This window comes from Oncorhynchus kisutch, linkage group LG15, assembly GCF_002021735.2.
Source record: "Oncorhynchus kisutch isolate 150728-3 linkage group LG15, Okis_V2, whole genome shotgun sequence".
In the NCBI taxonomy this organism is placed as follows: Eukaryota; Metazoa; Chordata; class Actinopteri; order Salmoniformes; family Salmonidae; genus Oncorhynchus; species Oncorhynchus kisutch.
This window is the reverse complement of record NC_034188.2, coordinates 23140905-23167909: the sequence shown is the minus strand read 5'-3', so window position 1 is coordinate 23167909 and position 27005 is coordinate 23140905. Positions and strand designations below refer to the sequence as shown.

The 27005-nt window shown below is 42.0% G+C and overlaps 3 protein-coding genes and 1 pseudogene across 4 annotated transcripts; 1 reads left to right on the top strand and 3 right to left on the bottom strand.

Annotated features, from left to right (window-relative positions):
- Positions 1-1788: 1788 nt before the first annotated feature.
- On the bottom strand, positions 1789-9441 carry LOC109905053 (heterogeneous nuclear ribonucleoprotein A0-like). The gene is made up of 3 exons (XM_020502197.2): positions 7981-9441; positions 2309-2430; positions 1789-2038 (listed from the first exon to the last, which is right to left on the bottom strand). The coding sequence occupies exons 1-2, from the start codon at positions 8723-8725 to the stop codon at positions 2378-2380; spliced, it is 798 nt and encodes a 265-aa protein (XP_020357786.1). The 5' UTR covers positions 8726-9441; the 3' UTR covers positions 1789-2038; positions 2309-2377.
- Positions 9442-9562: 121 nt separating this feature from the next.
- On the bottom strand, positions 9563-11394 carry LOC109905943 (heterogeneous nuclear ribonucleoprotein A0-like). The gene has a single exon (XM_031789867.1). The coding sequence runs from the start codon at positions 11296-11298 to the stop codon at positions 10396-10398; it is 903 nt and encodes a 300-aa protein (XP_031645727.1). The 5' UTR covers positions 11299-11394; the 3' UTR covers positions 9563-10395.
- Positions 11395-12585: 1191 nt separating this feature from the next.
- On the bottom strand, positions 12586-15701 carry LOC116353579 (heterogeneous nuclear ribonucleoprotein A0). 2 transcript variants are annotated; one of them, XM_031789866.1, is made up of 2 exons: positions 14510-15695; positions 12586-12949 (listed from the first exon to the last, which is right to left on the bottom strand). In XM_031789866.1, the coding sequence occupies exon 1, from the start codon at positions 15616-15618 to the stop codon at positions 14686-14688; it is 933 nt and encodes a 310-aa protein (XP_031645726.1). In that variant the 5' UTR covers positions 15619-15695; the 3' UTR covers positions 12586-12949; positions 14510-14685. The 2 variants fall into 2 exon arrangements, with proteins under 2 accessions (XP_031645726.1, XP_031645725.1); XM_031789865.1 differs by having other exon boundaries at positions 12587-12949; positions 13278-15701.
- Positions 15702-18463: 2762 nt separating this feature from the next.
- LOC109905052 (protein Spindly-like) lies at positions 18464-25892 on the top strand (annotated as a pseudogene).
- Positions 25893-27005: the final 1113 nt, after the last annotated feature.

Here is a 27005-nt window from a genome sequence, read left to right as displayed (position 1 = left end):
ATATACATACAGTGCATTCTGAAAGTATTCAGACCCCTTGACTTTTTCCACATTTTGTTACCTACAGCCTTATTCTAAAATGGATCAAATGTTTTTTTCCCCCTCAATCTACATACAATACCCCATGACAAAGCAAAAACAGGTTTTTAGAAATGTTTGCACATTTATTAAAAATAAAAAACGGAAATATCACATTTACCTAAGAATTCAGACCCCTTACTCAGTACTCTGTTGAAGAACCTTTGGCAGAGATGACATGACAGCCTCAAGTCTTCTTATGTGTGAAGATACAAGCTTGGCACACCTGTATTTGGGGAGTTTCTCCCATTCTTCTCAAGCTCTGTCAGGTAGGATGGGGAGCGTCGCTGCACAGCTATTTTCAGGTCTCTCCAGAGATGTTCGATCGGGTTCAAGTCCGGGCTCTGGCTGGGCCACTCAAGGACATTCAGAGACTTGTCCCGAAGCCACTCCTGCATTGTCTTGGCTGTGTGCTTAGGGTCATTGTCCTTTTGGAAGATTAACCTTCGCCCCAGTCTGAGGTCCTAAGCACTCTAGAGCAGGTTTTCATCAAGGATCTCTCTGTACTTTGCTTCGTTCATCTTTCCCTCGATCCTGTCTAGTCTCCCAGTCCCTGCCGCTGAAAAACATCCCCACAGCATGATGCTGCCAGGTTTCCTCCAGAAGTAACGCTTGGCATTGAGGCCAAAGAGTTCAATCTTGGTTTAATCAGACCAGAGAATCTTCTTTCTCATGGTCTGAGAGTCCTTTAGGTGCCTTTTGGCAAACTCCAAGTGGGCTGTCATGTGCTTTTTAGTGAGGAGTGGTTTCCATCTGGCCACTCTACCATGAAGGCCCGATTGGTGGAGTGCTGCAGAAATGGTTGTCCTTATGGAAGGTTCTCCCATCCCCACAGAGGAACTCTGGAGCTCTGTCAGAGTGACCATCGGGTTCTTGGTCACCTCCCTGACGGGCGGCCAGCTCTAGGAAGAGTCTTTGTGATTCCAAACTTCTTCCATTTAAGAATCATGGAGGCCACTGTGTTTTTGGGGCCCATCAATGCTGCAGACTTTTTTTGGTACCTTTCCCCAGATCTGTGCCTCGGCACAATACTGTCTCGGAGCTCTATGGACAATTAATTATACCTCAATGGCTTGGTTTTTGCTCTGACTGTAAGACATTATATAGACAGGTGTGTGCCTTTCCAAATCATGTCCAATTAATATAATTTACCACAGGTGGACTCCCAAGTTCTAGAAACATCTCAATGATGGCCAATGGAAACAGGATGTACTTGAACTCAGTTTTAAGTCTCATAGCAAAGGATCTGAATACTAATGTAAATAAGATATTTCGTTTTAGTTTTTTATACATTTGCAAAAATGTCTCAAAACCTGTTCTCGCTTTGTCATTTTGGGGTATTGTATGTAGATTGATGTGGATTTATTTAATCCATTTTAGAATAAGGCTGTAACGTAACAAAATGTGGGAAAAAGTCAAGGGGTCTGAATACTTGTATAAGCTAAACAACATGACTTTATTTGAGTGAACTATTGTGAATAGCCTAACTATCTCACTCAACGCTTTAGCTAGCAAAATAGCGTAGAAGCTATTGGCTGGCCTGAGGGTCAGCAAACTTGAAATGTGATCATGTGTTTCACTTTGTTTACAAGACATGGTTCAAGGTGGCTTACAAGATAAAACAGCATGCATCTAAAATGACATTTAAAAAAAGGAGCTTAATACACGGTCATAAGCACCACTTGACAGTTTAGAAGAATTATCAATGTATACGTTTTTAAAATATCGATATTTATTGAATTGACTAATAACCATTAGAGTACAGTACAAGCAGTGCAATTGATTCCACATACTGGAATACAAAACAAGGATACACATCTGAATGATTCAGTGAAAGTTTCAACTTTCCCAACAGATGGATATTAGGTCCTTCAAAAAACCTGCATCTTTCACAGACATCTTTTTTCATCCTGTGATGACAGGACCACAAGAGCTGGATCAGCACAGTCTTGGGTCACACCTGTCAAAATACATTGGAATTTGATAACCATTAAAACAATTATAAAACCCATGTAGTACCCAGTTAGCTATCCATTGCCACTTTAACCAAAATAGTAATTAACCCTTTATGAGCAAAGAAATGCTGCCCTCCATAGGCTAAAGACAAAACACATAAGGAAGTTCCTTTGACTTAAATTAAGCACTGTGAATCAATGAAAATGTGTAGGCCATATCAAAGTATGTGCATGTAAACAAAATGCATCTGTAATAAGAGAATTATTAAACTCACCTTAGACAAGAGTTTTCCTCCTCATAGGAACTTGTCCTCATCTTGGTCCAATCAATCCCTGGCGATCCATTAACCAGCAGGACATAGGAAGAATGTGTCATAATCTATCAATTTTGATAACTCTGTGGAAAGAAAGAGAACATTTTTGAAATTGTCATCCAGACAGATAAAAAATATGTTTCCCAGTGAAGTGGAATAGGCCCAGGACTATTTCAATTATGCATGTATTGTAACAAACCTGATATCCTATGGAAGTATATCCTATGGACTTTCAGCTGGAATTCCAGAGCTCGGAATACCCTGGAGATTCCCATGACATAGAAGACACAGCTAAGGTATCCAGCCTATTTGTTCACCAAGGGCCCGATTCCAACCCAAGTTAAGCGTGTGTAAATGGAACATAATTCCCTTTCTATGCAACTCTCTCTATGCGTATTCTGAACTTGAATATAAGCATGAGAATAGTATTCTATTCACCTACTATTTGTTTGGGGTGGAGATTGAATAAATGAAGGTGTGGCGGAGGTGTGTCAACAGATACGCTGTATTCTGACCTTGACTTAATTCCACCACTTTTACGCGTGAGGAAACCATGAATAAGGTCTAGCAAACCTACAGGTTTCAATTGGAAAAAGCATCCACTTTTTTATTAGAAATAACATTGACTGTAATTTAGAACTTAAGAGCTAGGTAAATGAGTAATCCGTTTGGATAAGGGAATTGCAAATATAAATGACACTCGGTTTAGATATATTTTTACCTTGTAGTCGCTGGAGACAAATGTACAACAAGTCATATGGCAGCAAACTGAAGCATATCAACTTTCCTACTGTAAAGTTTATAAAATGCTGTGCCATTATGCAGAATTTAAATTGTACAGCCTTTTGACTTGCAGGGATGGCCACTCAAATGTCTTAAACATAGGCTACCCCATCTTTCTCAGTTTCCTACTTCTATCATGTTAAATGTTAGCCACTATTAGTATCGATCGTCAGTAGGCCTAATAACACATATTCAACTGCCAATTTACTGATAGTTCCCTTCAGTTGGTATAACCTACATTATCATTCCATTTAATGATATTGTTTCGTTTACCTTAATTTGCTTCCTCTGTAAACGCCGTCATGACCATGTGGTTGTTGCTGAGGATCATTAGTAACAGTTGATTATACACACTACATGACCAAAAGCATGTGGACACCTGCTCATTGAACATCTCATTCTAAAATCATGGGCATAAATATGGAGTTGGTCCCCCCTTTGCTGGTATAACAGCCTCCACTCTTCTGAAAAGGCTCTCCACTTGATGTTGGAACATTGCTGCGGAGACTTGCTTCCATTCAGCCACAAGAGCATTAGTGAGGTCAGACACTGATGTTGGGCAATTAGGACTGACTCGCAGTCAGCGTTCCAATTCATCCCAAAGGTGTTCGATGAGGTTGAGGTCAGGGTTCTGTGCAAGCCAGTCAAGTTCTTCCACACCGACCTTGACGAACCATTTCTGTATGGACCTCGCTTTGTGCACGGTGGCATTCTCATGCTGGAACAGGAAAGGGTATTTCCCAAACTGTGGCGAGCTTTACACAACTCCAGCCAACGATTGGCATTGTGCATGGTGATCTTAGGCTTGTGTGCAGCTGCTCGTCCATGGAAACCCATTTCATGAAGCTCCCAACAAACAGTTATTGTGCTGAAGTTGCTTCCAGAAGCAGTTTGGAACTCGTGTTGCAACAGAAGACTTTTATGCGTAACACGCTTCAGCACTCAGTGGTCCTATTCTGTGAGCTTGTGTGGACTACCACTTCGTGGCTGAGCAGTTGTTGCTCCTAGACGTTTCCACTTCACAATAACAGCACTTACAGATGACCGGGGCAGCTCCAGCAGGGCAGAAATTTGACAAACTGACTTGTTGAAAAGGTGGCATCCTATGACGCTGCCACGTTGAAAGTCACTGATCTCTTCAGTAAGGCCATTCTATTGCCAATATTTGTCTATGGAGATTGCATTGCTGTGTGCTCGATTTAATACACCTGCCAGCAACGGTGTGGTTGACATAACCGAATCCACTCATTTGAAGGGGTGTCCACATACTTTTGTGTGTATACATACAGTTGAAGTCAGAAGTCTATCTACACTTAGGTTCGAATCATTAAAACTCGTTTTTCAAACACTACACAAATGTCTTGTTAACAAACTATAGTATTGGCAAGTCAGTTAGGACATCTACTTTGTGCATGACACAAGTCATTTTCCAACAATTGTTTACAGACAGATTATTTCACTTTTAACTCGCTGTTTCACAATTCCAGTGGGTCAGATGTTTACATACACTACATTGACTGTGCCTTTAAACAGCTTGGAAAATTCCAGAAAATGTAATGGCTTTAGAAGCTTCTGATTGCATCATTTGAGTCAATTGGAAGTGTACCTGTGGATGTATTTCAAGGCCTACCTTCATACTCAGTGCCTCTTTGCTTGACATCATGGGAAAGTCAAAAGAAATCAGCCAAGACCTCAGAAAAAAATGTGTAGACCTCCACAAGTCTGGTTCATCCATGGGAGCAATTTCCATAAGCCTGAAGGTACCACGTTCATCTGTACAAACAATAGTACGCAAGTATAAACACCATGGAACCACGCAGCCGCCATACTGCTCAGGAAGGAGACTCGTTCTGTCTCCTAGAGATACTTTAGTGCGAAAAGTGCAAATCAATCCCAGAACAACTGCAAAGGACCTTGTGAAGATGCTGGAGGAAACAAGTACAAAAGTATCTATATCCACAGTAAAACGAGTCCTATATTGACATAACCTGAAAGGCCGCTCAGCAAGGAAAAAGCCACTGCTCCGAAACCGCCATAAAAAAGCCAGACTACGGTTTGCAACTGCAAATGGAGACAAAGATCATACTTTTTGGAGAAATATCCTCTGGTCTGATGAAACAAAAATAGAACTGTTTAGCCATAATGACCATTGTTATGCTTGGAGGAAAAACGGGGAGGCTTGCAAGCCGAAGAAACCCATCCCAACCGTGTAGCACAGGGGTGGCAGCATCATGTTGTGGGGGTGCATTGCTCCAGGAGGGACTGGTGCACTTCATAAAATAGATGGCATCATGAGGAACAAAAATTATGTGGATATATTGAAGAAACATCTCATGAGATCAGTTAAAGCTTGGTCACAAATGGGTCTTCCAAATTATACAATGAACCCAAGCATACTTCCAAAGTTGTGGGAAAATGGCTTAAGGACAACGAAGTCAAGGTATTGGAGTGGCCATCAAAAGCCCTGACCTCAATCCTATAGAAAATGTGTGGGCAGAACTGAAAAAGAGTATGCGAGCAAGGAGGCCTTACAAACCTGACTCAGTTACACCAGCTCTATCAGGAGAAATGGGCCGAAATTCACCCAACTTATTGTGGGAAGCTTGTGGAAGGCTACCCAAAACATTAAACAATTTAAAGGCCATGCTACCAAGTACTAATTGAGTGTATGTAAACTTCTGACCCACTGGGAATGTGATGAAAGAAATAAAAGCTGAAATAAATCATTACTATTATCCTGACATTTCACATTCTTAAAATAAAGTGGTGATCCTAAATGACCTAAGACAGGGATTTATTTTTACTATGATTAAATGTCCAGAATTGTGAAAAACTGAGTTTAAATGTATTTGGCTAAGGTGTATGTAAACTTCCAACTTCAACTGTATATATAGCATGTAGGCTAATTCAATCGTTATGGAGCAGAGTGCAGACCAAGCCATAACTGTTTCAACCCAACAAATGGTGGAACACTTGGCTGTATCACAGTTCAATGGTTAGTGCAGGCAATCGATAAGTGTATAACCTACTATTGTACACTATTCTCCCTATTATAATGTGCTTGAATTAAATGTATTAGGAACCACACCTGCAATGCCTGTTGCACACCTTCATAAGGTAAGTCTGAATATCAGCTACTGAGAAGTGCGTAGGAAAGTCGTGTGTAAGAAAGGCGTCATTTCCTAAATCGGAATCGGGCCCGTGGAGCTTTGGAACAGAGCTCTAGCATTAATTTCATGGACGAATAAAGACATTCTGGATGTAATACATATATGTTCAAAGACAGATATATAGTCTATTCATTACTCTACCAAATCTGATTGATTGAATATATTTTTGGGGACCTAAGAGCTACTTGAATATCAAACATGAGTGGCTAGCAAATCCAATTAGTATGAAGAATACATTCATCAAAATCTAGGAATTAATTTTAAGGTGCTTAAAGAACAAACCCTGATAACGTTTTCTGTACCACAGCAGGTTACTTACTGTTGTTTCATACCCTAAGTTTTACCTGATTTAATTCAAAGTACTTAAGGTCTAATTCATTTCTATATAGAAGGGTTTATTAGATGGATATATTACACACAGTTTACTGAAAAACAATAATAAGTTTAACTCTGTTCACCAAAAATACACAAGACAGAAGCATAAAGATATATCCTTGTTACTGAAATATTTGTGGTTCTACAGTAAAATAGAAAAACCGGAAAGCTTAGGTAACATCTGTTTACAGAATTTAAAGTAGTTGAGAAGTGAGAATATGTAATGGTTAACAACTATAACATAATGATCATAGTAATGTTACAATTATTTAATATTCAAACTAAATGGGAATTACAAATCAAACACTACAACAAATAGCCTATATTTCAGTAACAGCAGTGAACCTTGAATACTTAAAAAGTGTGACCTAGTCCTTAGTCCAAAATAAATACTGTGTGGAGATTCCCCTTTGAAACCAAATGGTATTGGGCAGATATGTCATATACTTTGGTATAGTGCAGGGGCAAGTAAGAAATGTATGGGCAAAATAACTTAAGTTACCTTTAAACTACTTAGATGCAGAAAAGGACGTCATCAAGTTCACTGCAATTGACTACATGGCTAAGTCAAACAAGAGGTCCCAAATTAATAACACTCCCAACTTAAATACAAATATTTTAAAACAAAATGTAATTTAGTTACAACACATTAAGGTAAATATAACAGATCTACGATAACAAGCAGAGACGTATTAACTTAATTTTTACAGCATCTTGGCAAAATATAAACAGTGGTCCACTGCTCAAAATAAAAGAATCCAAAGGAGTAGTCCTATTACTTGTGGTGGATGGACAATGGTCATTTAGAGCTATGTTATTTGAGAACTTTGGAGTGATGACATCTGCCTCCTAGAGCTCAGTAGTTGCTATGGGGTGAAGACATCTGCCTTCTAGAGAGAGATCTGTAGTTGCTATGGAGGTGAAGACAGCTGTCTCCTAGAGAAATGTTGTTGCTATGAAGGTGGAGACATCTGCAGTTGCTATGAAGGTGGAGACATCTGCCCCCAAAATAATCTGTAGTTAGTTGCTAGATGGCCCTAACGTTGCCTATTTGGGTCATCTTTGAATAGAGAATACTGTAGTAACTTTCCTGTCTGAACCACTCGGGCTGTGTTCAGTCACTCTCGTACCATTATAGAACGCTTGGTGGGAACTATGTTATGAGGGTGTAATCATTTTTGCCAAGGGAACGAGGCTGCTTTGAGTAAGATTTGCTGGGGCTCTAGTAAGCGCCATCGTACCCCCCCCTGCCGTAACCACCACCACCTCGGGTGTAAGGTGCGCTGCTTCTGCCCGAGTAATTACCTTTCATGGGGCCATAATTAGATGACTGGTCGCTATAGCCACCTCCAAAATCACTGTAGCCGTTCCCACCGTAGCCACCCATTTGGTCACCATAGCCTCCACTGTACCCCACGCCGTATCCACCGTCACTGCCTCCATAACCTCCTCCATAGCCACCACCGTATCCATTTTGAAACCTTCCTCCCCTCCCGCCACGGGTGCCAGCAGCCTGCATTTCTTGCTTGGTGAGGGCTTTTTTCACCTCTACTTTATGGCCATTTATATGGTGGAACTTCAGTACCACCGCTTTGTCGGCAGAATCATAATCTTCGAAATAAACAAAACCAAACCCCCTCTTCTTACCAGTTTGATTATCGCTAATAACCTCGGCCTTCTCGATAGTACCGAACTGAGAGAAGTACTCGTTCAGATGTCCATCCTCTATGTCTTCTTTCAGACCCCCGATAAATATTTTCTTAACCTTAGCCAGAGCCTCAGGTTTTCCCGCATCTTCACGTGCCACTGCTCTTTTCAGTTCAACATTGTTGCCGTCCAGGGCATGAGGCCGGGCGGACATTGCAGCGTCTGCCTCATCAGCAGTAGCATAGGTTACAAAACCAAAACAGCGAGACCGCTGTAGTTGCTGGTTCTGAACAACTACGCAGTCGGTCAGCTGGCCATACTGTTCAAAGTGTTTACGAAGACCACCGTCAGTGGTGTGAACATTTAGTCCACCAATAAAGAGCTTGCAGAGTTGATTTTCCATCTCGCTTTGGTGCAATTTATATGGTTATGTCAACGCATAGACTTTTGACAGTGCTTTTGGTGTCTAAAATGGCGGATGTAGACAAATGGTTGGCGTCGACGTAATGCTTACACGTCTACGAGCCTCCTAGGGGCGAGCTATTGTAAATTGATTAACTCCAATAGAACTACATTCTAGCTAAAAGTTACCCATTTTGCAGCTTTCCATAATCATAAGGACACAGTGATCGGGCACATTGGAATCAAATTTGGACAGGACAAAAACTAGAATACAATCGTATGGACTAGTTTACATTTGGGAAGGTATGTAGCAAAACAAAAAGGTGTTGATAGGTTTTATAAACTGGGTGGTTCAAGCCCTGGCTGACAGCCATGATATAATCAGACAACGCAGAGTACCTGGATACAGCCCGTAGCCATATACCAGACCCCTTCATGCCTTATTGCTTGAGTATAGCCAATGTACTGGAGAAAAAAATAACAATGCTCACTGCTATCCAATCAAATTAGATGTCAGACAACCAAAAATCCCACATTGATTAGGATAGACCTAGTATTAGAAAAGACAGCCTTTGGTAGTGTAATGGTCTTGCCTCCAATCAGGTTTGTCACTCCTCCCTCAAGGAGGACTGGTTGTAGACAGCGTAACAGGAAATTCTGGAAGGTCTGAAAATTTTTGTTTTTTTATGCATGAATGTAGGCCAGTTTCACACGTGCCAGATTAGTCTATTCTTGAACAGGAAAGTAACCAGTGATGGTGTTTCATTCTGTAGGGTGCGCAACCGCTTCATGATATAACCGATCCTGAATAATCCTTTTGAAACAAAATGCCATATGGTTAAATTGACAACATTAAAAACTTTATTACAGGCAAAGGAGTGAGACTCAAGAGTCAACTAATTCAGGATTTTAGTAACATTCCACAACTGCATTGATTTACAAGGTATTGAACAGCACATATTGGACGGAGAAAAGCATTAGGAGGTAACCATTAAAAACAATAACCATAGTTCTTTCAATTCCTCAAAACACTGTCACGAAATTTTATGATCTTAAACCACTCAAGCATTCATGAAGATTGCTTTAAACTCCATTAATACCCCTGAGTTTCATGTTGCAAAGCAATTTGACTTGTTATTAACCTTGCTGGTACTAAGGACAGAGCACAGGTGTCAAACTCATTCCACAGAAGGCCGAGTGTCTTAGCTCCTCCCTTGTACTTGATGAATTAAGGTCAATAATTAGTAAGGAACTCCCCACACTGAAGCCTAGGGCGTAATTGAAAAGGGGGGGAAAAGGCTGGAAACACTAGACCCTCCATGGAACGAGTTTGACACCCCTGACATACAGTATCATAGGAAAGTCTTGAAGCAGGGAAGTTAACTACAATTTAATAAAAAAAATGTTTAAAGAACCACGAAACTACATCGACAAGTCATAAAGTTGAACTGGTAACAAAGTCCATAATGTCTTTAGTAACGCCGCCTAGGGACAATGGTGTAGTCCAGATGGAGGGGGTAGGATAGGGGTTAAATCAGGGTGGGTGAGGGGCGCGAGTCCTTTTAAATTGGAGCAACAAAGAAATAGGGCACTCTGGCCCGTGTGTAAATTCAGTTCATTGAATCAGAAATTATGAACATTTCAAATTGGGGGTTGAGAGGTCAACGGCATCTAATAACCACCATATCCACCCCTGCCATAGCCACCGGCACCTCCACGGGAGTACGGTGCAGCGCTCCTGCCTGAATAGCTACCCCCCTTCATTGCACCATAACCGGAAGACTGCTGACCATAATCTCCGCCAAAGTCATTGTAACCGTTCCCACCATAACTGCCCCCCATTTGATCGCCATAACCTCCTCCGTATCCCCCTTGGTTACCGTAACCACCTCCGTTGCCGTATCCTCCACCGTAGCCGCCATCGTTTCCTCCATAGCCACCGCCATAGCTGCCGTAGCCGCCACCTCTTCCGCCGTCGTAGCCATTTTGAGACCCCCTCATTCCTCTCCCACCCCGGCCACCACGACCACCGGCTGACTGCATCTCTTGTTTGGTGAGGGCCTTCTTCACCTCCACTTTGTGTCCATTGATGGTGTGGAACTTCAGCACTACCGCTTTGTCGGCAGAGTCATTATCTTCGAAGTAGACAAAGCCGAATCCCCTTTTTTTGAAAGTCTCTTTGTCGCTGATGACTTCGGCCTTCTCAATTGCGCCGAATTGAGAGAAATAATCATTCAGATGTTCGTCTTCAATGTCGTCTTTCAGCCCACCAATAAATATTTTCTTTACTTTGGCGAGTGCCTCTGGCCTACCAGCATCTTCCCGTGCAACGGCCCTTTTTAACTCCACGTTGGTACCATCGACGACATGTGGCCTGGCGGCCATGGCTGCGTCGGCCTCCTCCGCACTTGAGTAGGTTACAAAGCCGAAACAGCGGGACCTTTGTAGCTGCTGGTTCTGGACCACTACGCAGTCGGTTAACTGGCCGTACTGCTCGAAATGTTGACGAAGGCCATCGTCTGTAGTCTCGACGTTCAAGCCACCGACAAATAGTTTGCAAAGTTGGTTAGTCATGATTACTAGCAGAGTTGTTTTACAGCAAATAAAATGTAACCTGACAAAATCGCATCGCTTTAAAAGAAGCTACCGGCGACGCAATGACGTCTGGCGTAGGTTTGGAAAATACGTCAACAGTTCTGATTGGTTGTTCCCTTCAAATCCCACCTAATTTTATTCAAATTGCCGTTCTCATCGTTTGTAAATTCATCCTTCTGGTTTTATACAGTCTCTTCATATGTAATGATCTGAATATCCATTATCTACTTATCTTTCACTAATCCAGGTCTTTATTCACATCAGTACTCTGGTCTCTGGCCTGACATTCATGTCAGTTCTGTTCTAGCACATGACACTGCTGTGCGCATTCAAAGCAGTATTGATGCCAAAGATTTTTGGTTGATGCTCATTTGTGGACGACCTTTCATTCTGAACTACATCTGTTACTCCTTTGTTTCCCCCTAACCATTAAAAGACTGGCATTGAACATTCAAGTGTAAAAAAAAAAAAAATAGGCAACTTGAATACATTCATTCAGCAGACACTCTTATCCAGGAGGTCTTACAGTAAGAATAGCATAAACTAACACGAGAGCTGTAATGTTTTGTACATTTTGACATTCGAGGACAACATCTTACCTTCAGAAGAGTATATATTTTTCATACTGGTCCACTGTAGGAATTGAACCAAAAACCCTGGCTGTTGGAAGCACCATGCTCTACCAATTGAGCCACAGGGGATTAGTGTGAGTGCGAGTGTGAAAAAAGATGTGAATACATTACAGGACATGCAGATAATCCTGGCAGTGCTCAGCATGCCACAATGCTGTTGTATTTGCATATTTAAATTTATTTTGTTAAGAAAACACTAGAGTCCATCTTTCCTATTAATTTAGGATTGAGGTATAACACTAGATGCCATGCAATATAGGCCCATTTCAGTATTAAGTGGCTTTTGAGATCTGAAGACATCTGCCTACATTTAATTTGAATTAACAGTTACAGTACAAGTAAATGTGCATCAATAACTGCATGAGACAGGCAGCCCAATTCAGAGCATTCACTTTGAACTGCATCTTTGGAGCTGAGGTTGAGATTCACTGTACCTGGCACTTAACTATTAAACTAAGATCTAATGACTGCTCAAAATAGCAAATTAGTGGACTAATAGAATTGGGCTGCATGTCCAAAGTTCAGTATATGTAACTTGAACATTGGAAGAGTTAATGCAATCCAAAGGCAAACACTACCATACAATAATATTGCCCTTCCAACCCATTGCACATGTCCCAATAAAACAATGTAAATCTTTAAAAAAATAGTTTTATTTAAATTGCAGCAAATTAAAAGCATAGCACACCAAAGCCATCATTGGTGTCCATTTTTCCATAGTATGCAATGATCTAACATTTATGACCCACTTTCCTACAATGGGTAAGAACAGAATAAGTAGTCAATTACATCACCCTCCTAGATTGACTAGAATAAACCCACTGGCAATCATTGAAACCTGGTAAATACAATAGATTTTAATGCACACATTAGGCAGAATGTTCAGGGGTTCCAAATCACCCATGGAAGTGGGACAGCCTTAACTGCAATCCCCCAGTCCTGAAGGAAACCAAGGCTTTGCCAGATTGGTGTCCTGGCAGTCAGGTCACCATGGCTACCTGGAGGAGAGAGGAAAAGGGTAAAGAATGAGACAGTGCAGATAAATACATCAAGCCAAGTCAGGAGGTAACACCATGTGCCATTCCATATATTTGCATTAATGTAGGAAGTGCACTTAGTCTCCTCAGACCATTATTTTAGATTATTTAGGACCAAGTAAGTGGAGTAAAATCCCCTCTTAAAAGATGCATAAGGCCAAAGACCAACTACTGATAAATGCAAAAAACTATCAATAAATTACTCCTAATCAGTACAGTTAAGTACCATTTCAAATCCATATCTTTAATACTTGACCAACACATAGTGAAGACAGTTTGATTTACATACCTAGTTTGCTGATGTGATCCTAAAGAGATATTTCAGAGTCCTATGACAATCGACCCCAGGTATAGAACAGGGTCCCTGTATAAAGTCAAACTGCTACTGCTATGTTGACGTACTTGGATAACAGTATGAACACCTAAATGTAGGAATCAAAGATAAATATGAGAGCCCTCAGGTCCACAAGTTAAAAGCCAGTTAACTTTATGGGAACAATTTATGTTATTGCCAACCAACAAAGCCTCCATGCATTGGCCATGGGCAAACTTAACTGCAATCCATTCTTCACCCCCTTAGCTGGGAAGAGCAATGGAAGAAACGCCATGAAGCTAATATTAAATATAAAATAAGTCACATAATATAACCAATCAGAAGTAGACTTAAAGGGATAGTTCGGGATTTTTTCCAGTGATATGAACTTGTAGATACCATTTATATGCACCTGCGTGCAGCTTGAAGGAAGTATTGGCGCTCGAAAGTACCAACTGCCTTCATACTGGACGCTGATGATTACAAATGGTATACCTTGATTTGACTTTGGGGAAGTAGATCAAGCTGTCAAAAACCCGAACTATCCATTTAAGACATCCTGGTAAAATGAGTAAAATAACTAAGTTTGTTTAACTTTTTATTTAAAATGAACATACATATGCATACCAATGCTTAACAATTGTAGTTTGATCTTCAGACAGATTATACAATATACATGAGATATTGCTGAAGTAAATGAAAGGAACATTAAGCTGATAGCGGACGCTATGCTATGTATGTGTGTTGGGAAATTACTGTGACGTACTTCGTTGATTTACAAAACATTGTCAAGAATGAAACGTTTAAACTGGATCCGCCCCACCACCTAAGCGTCACCTAAAACCTATAGGCTAGTAGTGGATAGAATACAAATTTACATCAGAGTCATAGCTAATAAATACAACTCCATAGCACATGCGTCCCATTCCCCAAACATTGAAAAAAAGATTAGATCCCAGGGAAATTCGGAACTAATTGCTTAAAATGTAGATAAGAGAAAATATAGTATCAAACAAAACAATCCTTGACTAAACTCAAAAACGAATGTACGCAAAACTATATAAAAAAAAAAAAAAAAGCAAGCCAACTAACGACAGCTACACGCCCTCAACTTGGAACAAATGATAAATGGGTTTTGCAATCGAACTTTTCTTACAGCAACAGCTGGTCGTGCTAATCAGGTTCTGGGTCGGAAGTCATCTTCCTACCTGTTTGGTTTTGAGGTCTTCTTAATGATTAGGTTTCACAGTGTCGGCATTTTGCCAGTACTTTATGGCAGATGCCCGATGACTGAATTTTTTTTAGTTCGGTTTGAGGTCGTCCGATCCGACGGTTGAGGGTGTAAAAGACATTTCTTTGCAAATAGTCTGTCGTAGCCACGGGTTTAGTAGCCGCCATAAGCCCCTCTGTTGTAGCCACCCGCACCGCCTCTGGGGGCGTATGGAGCGGGGCTCCTACCGGCATAGTTGCTGCCGCCTTTCATGGGCCCATACCCAGAGGACTGCTGGCTGTACCCACTGCCAAAGTCACTGTAGCCATTGCCGCCACCATAACCTCCCATCTGGTCGCCGTAGCCACCTCCGTAGCTTGCGCCCCCATAACCACCGCCATAGCCTCCACTTCCGTAGCCGCCGCCATAACCGCCGCTATTGCCTCCGTAGCCCCCACCGAAACCGCCCCCGTAGCTGTCGTAACCACCTCTGCCGCCACCGAAGCCATTTTGTCCTCCTCTCATGCCTCTCCCCCCTCTTCCACCCCTGCCGCCACCACCAGCTTGCATCTCCTGCTTGGTGAGGGCTTTCTTCACTTCCACCTTGTGCCCATTGATGGTGTGGAACTTCACAACCACTGCCTTGTCGGCCGAGTCGTTATCTGTGAAGTGAACAAAGCCGAAACCCCTTTTCTTTCCGGTTTCCTTCTCCGCGATTACTTCGGCCTTCTCGATCTCGCCGAACTGGGAAAAATAATCATTCAAATGTTCATCTTCGATGTCGTCTTTCAGTCCACCGATGAATATTTTCTTGACCTTGGCGAGTGCCTCGGGTTTACCAGCATCTTCACGAGCGACCGCTCTTTTCAACTCCACGTTGGTGCCATCAACGACATGTGGCCTAGCCGCCATTGCTGCATCGGCCTCCTCCCCGCTCGAGTAGGTAACAAAGCCGAAACAGCGGGACCTCTGTAGCTGCTTATTCACAACCACAACGCAGTCGGTCAGTTGACCATACTGCTCAAAATGCTTGCGGAGCCCGTCATCGTCGGTATCTACGTTCAATCCACCGACAAAAAGTTTGCAAAGTTGATTTGCGGCGTCCATTTCTTGACAGAAAATACTGCGTAGCTAGCTCGACAGAAAACCTGTATCAGCAAAGCTTGGAGGTAGGGAAATGGCGTCCAGGCCGTATTTATAACAAAGTTATAGTGACGTCAGACTACAGCAACATCACCGTTACGCCCCTGACATTGGAGTTGTTCGGGAGGGTAAGGTTGAAGCAAATCGCTGCGCAGATGATCGGATCTGTCGATCACCACAATTTCCGAAGTACTCCTTTCAATGTAATTCATATACAGCGAGGATTAGCGAATTTACGCAGCCCCTAGTCACCCGTTGATTGTTGTGAATAAACTGATAATCTTTTGTTCTTTTGAGGGTTGGAAAGTAATTTTGGAAATAGTTTATTTTAATTGTATAATTAGTATCTTATTTAAATCTGTAGAACTTGACTTTGTTTTTTACATTTTATTTAACCTTTATTTAACTAGGCAAGTCAGTTAAGAACAAATTGTTATTTACAATGACGGCAAAAGGCATCCTGCGGGACAGGGGCCTGGGATTAAAATAAATAAATACAATATTAATATAGGACAAAACACACATCACAACAAGAGAGACAACACAACACTACATAAAGAAAGACCTAAAGACAACAACATAGCAAGGCAGCAACACATGACAACACAGCATGGTAGCAACACAACATAACAACAACAACATGGTACAAACATTATTATTAGGCACAGTCAACAGCACAAAGGTCAAGAAGATCGAGACAACAATACATCACACAAAGCAGTGAATTTCGACCGCCCATTCACATACTTTACGTAAATTCCCCTCCTTGTATAACCCTACCTACATGTACAAATTACCTGACTAACCTGTACCCCCGCACCGGTACCCCCTGTATATAGCCTCGTTATTGTTATTTTGTTGTGTTGCTTTTTTATTAGTATTTTATCTTTTACTTTAGGTTATTTAGTAAATATTTTCTTAACTCTATTTCTTGAACTGCATTGTTGGTTAAGGGCTTGCAAATGAGCATTTCACGGTAATGTCTACACCTGTTGAATTCGGCCCATGTGACAAATAAAAATTACTTTTGTTTTCTTTGTATCTCTTCAAATTGCTTACATAAATTGCAGTGTAAAATTATACCCCAAGCCAGCTTCCAACCAGCTATTGTATGGTTAAAGACTGTTTAGAGTGCTTTGATGTCTGCTTCAGACTTAACATTTGAGAGAGAGAAAAACAATAACAGACATTTAAGTTTAATATTTTTCCTTTGAAGTTAGTGAAAAACATTAGCCTTTAACGTTGACATAATCTAAACTGCATTTGGGAAAAATGAAGAAAAATAGTAAAAGGCAACAAACTATTTATTTTCAAGGTGCACTATGGAGCTAGTGCATAAAACAAAAGTCATAATTTAATAGCATATAACCTTTACATAATCTAAAATTGAAATGATGCTGTTCCTGATGTAAATGGTTAGACTGATTGGATGTATTTGCACAACAACAGAGGTAGCGTCTGTGGTCAGCTCCTCAGACAATGGCATGGTATGCTGCTGCTCATTTGTGTTTGAATGGGGAGGCCCCTATTCTCTGGAGATGCGAAATCGGGGCTTTTGGTCCCACCAGTGTTCAAACTATTATTTTCACTGATGAGCAGCCTTCATCATGTGCATCATCTTCCTCAGGTTGATTTAAGTACTCTGTCTCTCTGAATATTCCTGTTTTATGAGCTGAATGGTTAGAGACTGTTCAGTGCTCTATATATTATACACAGTGCACAATCTGGAACTATGTGGTGTTAAATATGGATATATATATTTTTTTATTTATTGAAACTTTATTTAACTTATTTAACAGTTAAGAACAAATTCTTATTTACATTGACGGCCTACCGGAGAACAGTGGGTTAACTGCCCTTGTCAGCTCAGGGATTCAATCCAGCACCTTTTCGGTTATTGGCCCAATGCTCTAACCACTACTAGGCTACCTGCCGATATTCAGCTTATTCAGCAAAATCTCCTTGTCAAACAATTATTTTAAGACTACATGAATTAGATTCAGGCTAGATGGTAAGAAATAACTATTTCTTTAAGCTTATGGTTAGAATATAAAAATCAATTAGAATATCAAAGAATAGTAATACTTCCCTCTAGTGGAACACATTTGGCAACTCTGCAACACTAAGAGGCAGTACAAATGAGATAAAAATATATCCGATCTGCTAAACCTACTAAATAAGTATAATAGTAAGCCTTCATGATGAGATTATAAAATTATTTTGGAGTAATTACATGTAGCTAAAACCAGTTGACAAAGTGGCACAGGGGCACATAGGTTTTGTTCTTATATGAGGTTTGTGTGCTACTTTGATTTAATTTTAGTGTTTTAGTGTTTGGTCCTGCAGTCACTATAGTCTGAGCTTTAGTGGATTGCAATAGTTTGGAAGATTGGACATGGTTTCAGTATGAGGTGAAAGACTGCATATTCCGTTGAATTTCCACCACAACAGGGGATGTATCCCTGGACATGGTTTCACAAAGGTTATGTCACACCCAGAGATGCATGTGAAAGTGTCTGGTGCTCAAACCATCTCGAGCACCAAATCAATAGGCATAGCCTACATTGTTTACCATGTCTGTTTGGCTCAATGACTTTATCCAAATGCCTAGAATAAAATACAATATGTTAGAAAGACAATGTAAGTATTGTAATAGTGTTCATATTAAGTAAATCATGCTTTTTTTAAAGCCAAGAAAATGACACATTGACACAACTGAGAGAATAACATAAGATTATTGGATAATATAATCATAGCAATAAACATGGTGGACTGTATTATATGTTCATAACATTTTCAAACACACGTTGTGCATTATTGACATAAAGTATTGATCCTTGTAAAAAGGCAGAGCAACAGACGTATCATTATCTGTCGCGATATTTGGCTTGTGGCTGGAGCTGGATCAGAATTCAAATCGTGTTTCGTAAATGGTGGAAAACCTAATAATATTTGAGGTGTGGTGGTTCGGTGCCCTTTTTGACGGCATGTGGAAAGGTATGCTAACAAGCTAGGCTGCAAGCTAAACAGTTTGATAGTTATCCTCTTCAAATATGATCACTTACAACTTTTCGGAGGATAACTGTCTTTGTGCAATCAACAGTTAGCTTGCAACTTTGCAAGCTAGCTAGCTAACCGTGTCCCCAGGCTCGATTGCTAGAGAGACAGCCGGCTGGTGGACGAGATTACAAGTTTAGCTAACGGAGCTAGTGAACTTGAATATCAGGAGGGAAAAAGCTTGATATCGTGTTACTAGCTAGCTATGAAGCCTAGCTTGTCAGATAAACAAAACTATCATTAGATAAAATATGTTTATCAGTTGTATGTTGCATTGTTCACTAGAAAGCATATGTATACAATCGTTTTATCCAGTTTCGTGCCTCCTGAAAAGGACCCAGTTACTGAGTCCAAGTTATATAGCATTTACTACTAGCTACAACCTTTATCCATTGTTCTCTCAACACGGTTTAGCTCCAGGTTTGTCTTTAGTTCACCATTAGACTCATATTTATTTGGCATCCTTGTTTGTTGTGTTCATTTAAATCAGATATTGTAATCACAGAATAGCCCACATGCGTTACATAATTGAACAACTATCCCACCTAACACCATATGAGCCATTGCTGGACTTAATGGGTGTCCCACACCTTCCTTAATAAGTGTTCCTGTTAAGTTTCTCTCTTTTTGCTTCTCTTCAATTGTAAACGATGTCTACTTCAGGAGATGATTTTGATCCAGCGACTACAACACAAGTTGAAAGAAGAAGAATGTGGGCTGCAGAAAGCAGCCCAATATGGCCTTCAGCTGCTGGACGGGCAGCTGGATCTGCAGAACAAGTTGGATAAACAGAGGATAGAGATTACCAACAATGTGGAGGTGATCATTCACACTAGGCAATTACTGACATCATTAAAGGCAGCTGTCTTGACAGTTGATGAATAGGCTATGACAGAAGCAGTATAACTCATTACAAAATAAGACAACTGCTTTACATAAAAACTACTAATATGAATGGTGTAATCATCCTGATATTGCATGACAGGAATCTTGTTACTACTGATATCACAAGAATGTTAAACAGGGTTAAGATGAGAACACAGATAGAGTGGGTTGATGTTAGAGGTATGACTATAGTCTCTTGTGTGTCGGTTCTCAGGCCCCGAAGGAAGAGAAATACTCTCTGCAGGAGAGGGATGAAAAACCATGTGCTGGACAGCCTGTGCTCCGACTACGACTTGGTCAACAGCCAGCGGAGGCTGCAGTGGGAGAAACAGGAATCCATGCTGGAGAGGAACCATGCTATGGAGCTCAATGAGAACAAGGTTGGGCTGCCAGTGATGTGGTTTGGGTTACCTGTACATTTCTGTACACCATTTGCAGTATTTGGGGGATATGCTGAATCTAGACGAGGAAGAATGAATGCAAAGTTAATTGTTGTGGAATTCTGCACACTGAATCTCTGCTAAGGACATCACAAGTTGTCTTTGAGTCAATTCGTTTTCCCTGACAATACATAGTGTGTTTGGCCATAGGTGGAGAAAATGACAGCTGAATTGGATGAGGCGCAGCTCATTGAGAAGCAGCTGAAGTATAAACTGGAGCTCCAGACAGAGACCCTGAGGATCAAGATGGAGGACCTGCGTTTGGTCACAGAGCGGACTCATGAAACCATGTCCTTAGAGTTGATGGAGTTGCAGGAGGAGAGGATGGAGCTGGAGGATGCTAAGGTGAACAAAATATTTAATATTACACTCTGTAAAGACCCATAAAGACTCAGGATAAACAGAAAAATAATTTGTTCATCCATAGCTGATTAAAATCTTGGTAAACAATGATTACATGTGGTACAGTATAGGTAGCCATTTTCTTTTTGTCCACTCAGGCCACCTTGGAGCAGGCACTTCAGGAGGCCCAGTACAAAGACCAGCATCTGGAGCTGACCGCTCTTTCTACGGGTGATTCTCTGATCCATCTCTATGCAGACGACACCATTCTGTATACATCTGGCCCTTCTTTGGACACTGTGTTAACTAACCTCCAAACGAGCTTCAATGCCATACAACACTCCTTCTGTGGCCTCCAACTGCTCATAAAAGCTAGCAAAAACCAAATGCATGCTTTCAACCATTCACTGCCCATACCCGCCCGCCCGACTAGCATCACTACTCTGGACGCTTCTGACCTAGAATACGTGGACAACTACAAATACCTAGGTGTCTGGCTAGACTGTAAACTCTCCTTCCAGACTCATATCAAACATCTCCAATCCAAAATCAAATCTAGAATCGGCTTTCTATTTCGCAAAACAAAGCCGCCAAACTTACCCTAGTAAAACTGACTATCCTACCGATCCTCGACTTCGGCAATGTCATCTACAAAATAGCTTCCAATACTCTACTCAGCAAATTGGATGTAGTCTATCACAGTGCCATCCGTTTTGTTACCAAAGCGCCTTATACCACCCACCACTGCGGCCTGTTTGCTCTAGTCGGCTGGCCCTCGCTACATATTCGTCGCCATACCCACTGGCTCCAGGTCATATATAAGTCTATGCTAGGTAAAGCTCTGCCTTATCTCAGCTCACTGGTCACGATATCAACACCCACCCGTAGCACACGCTCCAGCAGGTATATCTCACTGGTCATCCCCAAAGCCAACACCTCCTTTGGCCGCCTTTGCTTCCCGTTCTCTGCTGCCAGTGACAGGAACTAATTGCAAAAATCGCTGAAGCTGGAGACTTACATTTCCCTCACTATCTTTAAACATCAGCTATCTGAGCAGCTAACCGATCGCTGCAGCTGTACATAGTCCATCTGTGAATTGCCCACCCAATCTACCTACCTCATCCCCATATTATTTTTATTTACTTTGCTGCTCTTTTACACACCAGTATCACTACTTACACACCATCATCTGATCATCATCATCTGCTCATCTATCACTCCAGTGTTAATCTGCTAAATTGTAAATACTTTGCTACTATGGCTTAGTTATTGCCTTACCACCTCATGCTATTTGTACACACTGTATATAGGCTTTCTTTTTTTTCTATTTAGTTATTGACTGTACGCTTGTTTATTCCATGTGTAACTCTGTTGTTGTTTCTGTCGCACTGTTTTGCTTTATCTTGGCCAGGTCGCAGTTGTAAATGAGAACTAGCTTACTTGGTTAAATAAAGGTGAATATATATATATATATACAGTGCCTTGCGAAAGTATTCGGCCCCCTTGAACTTTGCGACCTTTTGCCACATTTCAGGCTTCAAACATAAAGATATAAAACTGTATTTTTTTGTGAACAATCAACAACAAGTGGGACACAATCATGAAGTGGAACGACATTTATTGGATATTTCAAACTTTTTTAACAAATCAAAAACTGAAAAATTGGGCGTGCAAAATTATTCAGCCCCTTTACTTTCAGTGCAGCAAACTCTCTCCAGAAGTTCAGTGAGGATCTCTGAATGATCCAATGTTGACCTAAATGACTAATGATGATGAATACAATCCACCTGTGTGTAATCAAGTCTCCGTATAAATGCACCTGCACTGTGATAGTCTCAGAGGTCCGTTAAAAGCGCAGAGAGCATCATGAAGAACAAGGAACACACCAGGCAGGTCCGAGATACTGTTGTGAAGAAGTTTAAAGCCGGATTTGGATACAAAAAGATTTCCCAAGCTTTAAACATCCCAAGGAGCACTGTGCAAGCGATAATATTGAAATGGAAGGAGTATCAGACCACTGCAAATCTACCAAGACCTGGCCGTCCCTCTAAACTTTCAGCTCATACAAGGAGAAGACTGATCAGAGATGCAGCCAAGAGGCCCATGATCACTCTGGATGAACTGCAGAGATCTACAGCTGAGGTGGGAGACTGTCCATAGGACAACAATCAGTCGTATATTGCACAAATCTGGCCTTTATGGAAGAGTGGCAAGAAGAAAGCCATTTCTTAAAGATATCCATAAAAAGTGTAGTTTAAAGTTTGCCACAAGCCACCTGGGAGACACCAAACATGTGGAAGAAGGTGCTCTGGTCAGATGAATCCAAAATTGAACTTTTTGGCAACAATGCAAAACGTTATGTTTGGCGTAAAAGCAACACAGCTCATCACCCTGAACACATCATTGTTTGGGCCTGCTTTTCTTCAGCAGGAACAGGGAAGATGGTTAAAATTGATGGGAAGATGGATGGAGCCAAATACAGGACCATTCTGGAAGAAAACCTGATGGAGTCTGCAAAAGACCTGAGACTGGGACGGAGATTTGTCTTCCAACAAGACAATGATCCAAAACATAAAGCACAATCTACAATGGAATGGTGCAAAGATAAACATATCCAGGTGTTAGAATGGCCAAGTCAAAGTCCAGACCTGAATCCAATCGAGAATCTGTTGAAAGAACTGAAAACTGCTGTTCACAAATGCTCTCCATCCAACCTCACTGAGCTCGTGCTGTTTTGCAAGGAGGAATGGGAAAAAATGTCAGTCTCTCGATGTGCAAAACTGATAGAGACATACCCCAAGCGACTTACAGCTGTAATCGCAGCAAAAGGTGGCGCTACAAAGTATTAACTTAAGGGGGCTGAATAATTTTGCACGCCCAATTTTTCCGTTTTTGATTTGTTAAAAAAGTTTGAAATATCCAATAAATGTCGTTCCACGTCATGATTGTGTCCCACTTGTTGTTGATTCTTCACAAAAAAATACAGTTTTATATCTTTATGTTTGAAGCCTGAAATGTGGCAAAAGGTCGCAAAGTTCAAGGGGGCCGAATACTTTCGCAAGGCACTGTATATATATATATATATTATGTATGCGTTACACTAGATTCATAGTCATTCATGCTAATGACACTATTGTTCCTATTTGCCTGCTTTAGAAACCCCTGGAGGCCAATGAGATCTCCAGATTCAACTGGATCAGGTGTTGAAACAGGCACAAGATCCAAACAGCAAGGGAAATTCTTTATTTGGAGAGGTAGGTGCAACATTTCTCTTTAGCTTGAGGACAAGCGAGCAGCGATTAAGAGACAGTTGATCAGTATGAAAGTACCGGCCCCTTCAGAAGCAGCATGTGATCTCAGAACAACATCTTCATCATATGAAGGTACAATACAAAACACTTTCCCTTATGTTTCCAGTCAATCACTCCTAGTGACAATGTGAGACTGAACCAGAGGTACATTTGGAATTTATCTGCTTTTTCCTCTTGTTTTTTCCCTCCGGGTTCAGATAGCCACAATGATGTAGCTGCAAGGCTCCAGGGCAGGCCCTGCTCACTTGGAGAGCCTTCAGTCCATGCTCTCAGAGAAGAACAGTGAGATACAAGCTCTCAAGATCAAACTACGTCGCCCGGAGAAAGTAGAGGTGATATCCTCTTGTTTGGGGTCACTTCGATAAAAATCCATAACACTACAACATGTGATAGGACAACAGATTCACAGTATGAAGTGATTGTGTAGTTATGTCAATTGTTGGTTACTTTGTCTATGCAGATGACATTGAAGGCACAGCCCTCTTCAGCCCCAGTGGAAATGGGACTTACTACACTGACCTGAAAATCCTACTTTTGAACTCTGTGTGAGTTATCTCTGGTTTTAGTGTAGAGTTAGTATTTACATGCTGAGTGGATGAAGGCCTTCAGTTTAACCCATAAACGGTCTGCATTTAAAGTTCACTATACAAATTGGAGCTGTCATACCTGCGTCAGCGTTTGATTGTTGTGATGTGTGATGTTTGTGTGTAGGAAGGATGCAGAGCGACTGGGGGATGAGTTGTTCATGCAAAGAATTAAGTCACTCTCTGAGAGTCAAAGAGCACTGGAGCTGGAGAGAAAGATATTCAGTGTAGTGAGGGCCCTCAAACAGAGCCAGAGTGACAACATCAAGCTGCAAGTCAAAGTGGAATAGTTTAGGTGGAAATATGAGCCCAATGGTAAATTTGCCTATATAGTGACATTCACTTGAACACAGGTGCAGTGATTACTTACATATTTCAAACATTTAGACAATAGGTAAGAGGTATTAATTCAATGATGTTGTGTTTTTAGTAGGGAATAAATATCTTATTCAGAAGCGCAAGTGCGAGAAACTCCTTATAGACATGCCTAGTGACCTCCCAGAGGTGAAGAAAGAGGAGCCCATGGTCCTGGAGATGGAGCTCCCCAAGCACATGAAAGAGGAAACGGAAGCAGAGGCCCACCCTTGTGTAAAGGAGAGGCCCACCGTTACCCCTCTGCACCCCCCCCCCCACCCCCAACAGCCCCAAGCCTAACCCTGCCTTGCCTGGAGACAGCAAGTGTGTCCGCATCTGTGAGGAGCCCCCAACCACTATCCCCAACCCCCCCCATGTCAGTGTTCCTATGGTGCTGCAACTTTGGTTTCTTGGTGTTCTTCCTGGGTTTTGTTTGGGCTCTCGCGACTCGTCCACCACTGCCTACCCTTCCCCTGCCTTTCGGGAGGGCTGTCACAGGAAAGAGCATTCACTGTTTTGTACTGATTTGCCTTCGACTTCCAGTAGGGGCAATTATGCTGCCACCTGACCTAAAAATTGTAATAAGATACCTTTTTATAAGTATTATACTTTTCGGGACATTTTTCCTACAAAGCTGACCGCCTGAATTAAGGATAGAATTGCTAATAGGAGAACCGTTGTAACTTACTGTATACAGTGTACCATGAGTCAGTGTGTAACTTGTTCTTCTGTTGTATGTACTGTATTAGATGCATGTCATTTAAGTACTAATAATGGTTTACTGCCTGCTGCCTTTGGGAACAGTTTAAATTACGTTTTTCATTGTTTTAGCATTTTTTTTGTTCTTACTTACACATGTACTTGAATTTTGTCAAGTGGTTTTGGAATTAGTGTCACGCCTTGGTCTTAGTATTTTGTGTTTTCTTTCATTATTTGTTCAGGCCAGGGTGTGACATGGGTTTGTGTGTTGTGTTTCGTATTGGGGTTTGTAGTATTTGGGATCGCGGCTGATTAGGGGTGTTGTATAGGCTTGGCTGCCTGAGGCGGTTCTCAATCAGCAGTCAGGTGCTTCTCGTTGCCTCTGATTGGGAACCGTATTTAGGTAGCCTGAGTTCGCTTTGTCTTTCGTGGGTGATTGTTCCTGTCTCTGTGTAGTGTTCACCAGATAGGCTGTATTAGGTTTCACGTTCCGTTTGTTGTTTTTTTTGTATTTATCGTTATTTCATGTACCGTCACTTTTTTCATTAAAGACATGAGTAACCACCACGCTGCATTTCGGTCCGACTCTCTTTCAACAAACGAAGAACGCCGTTACAGAATCACCCACCACACACGGACCGAGCGGCGTGGGTACAGGCAGCGACCGCAGGAAAAGCGAAAGGAGGAATGGACATGGGAGGACGTTATGGACAGCAATGGCATGGAGTATACGACGTGGGAAGAAATCGACAGGTGGGCGGCCGACCCAGAGAGAGTGCAGGAGCCCGCATGGGATTCGCTTGAGCAGTGCGAAGAAGGCTATAGGCGAATGGAGTCGAAAAGGAAAACACGGCGGCGCAGAGCGAAACCCGAAAGTCACCCCAAAAAATGTATTGGGGGGGGCTCAGGGAGAGAGTGGCAGAGTCAGGAGTCAGACCTGAGCCAACTCTCCCTGTTAATCATGAGGAGCAGCGATATAAGGACTTCTGGTCTTGGGAGATGATATTAGACGGAAGAGGACCCTGGGCTCAGCCTGGTGAATATCGCCGCCCCAAGGAGGAAGCAGAGGCAGCAGGAGATAGGAGCCGGCGATACGAGGGAACACGGTTGGCAAGGAAGCCCGAGAAGCAACCCCAAAAAATTATTGGGGGGGGGCTTACAGGGAGTATGGCTATGCCAGGTAGGAGACCTGCGCAAACTCCCTGTGCTTTCCGGTGGGCTAGAGAGACCGGGCAGACACCGTGTTATGCTATGGAGCGCACGGTGTCTCCAGTGCGGGTGCATAGCCCGGTACGGTTCATACCAGCCCTTCGTATTTGCCGGGCTAGAGTGGGCATCGAGCCAGGTAAGCTTGGGCAGGCTCGGTGCTCAAGAGCTCCAGTGCGCCTTCACGGTCCGGTCTATCCAGAGCCACCTCCACACACCAGTCCTCCGGTAGCAGCTCCCCGCACTAGGCTTCCTGTGCGTGTCCTCGCTCCAGTATCACCAGTGCCCGCACCACGCATCAGGCCTACAGTGCGCCTCACCAATCCTGCTCTGTCGGAGTCTCCCGCCTGTTCAGCACAGCCAGAGCCTTCCTTCTCTACAGCGCTGCCGGAGCCTCCTGCCTGTTTGAAGCAGCCTGAGCTGCCAGTCTGCAAGGAGCTGCCAGTCTGCAGGGAGCTGTCAGTCTGCAAGGA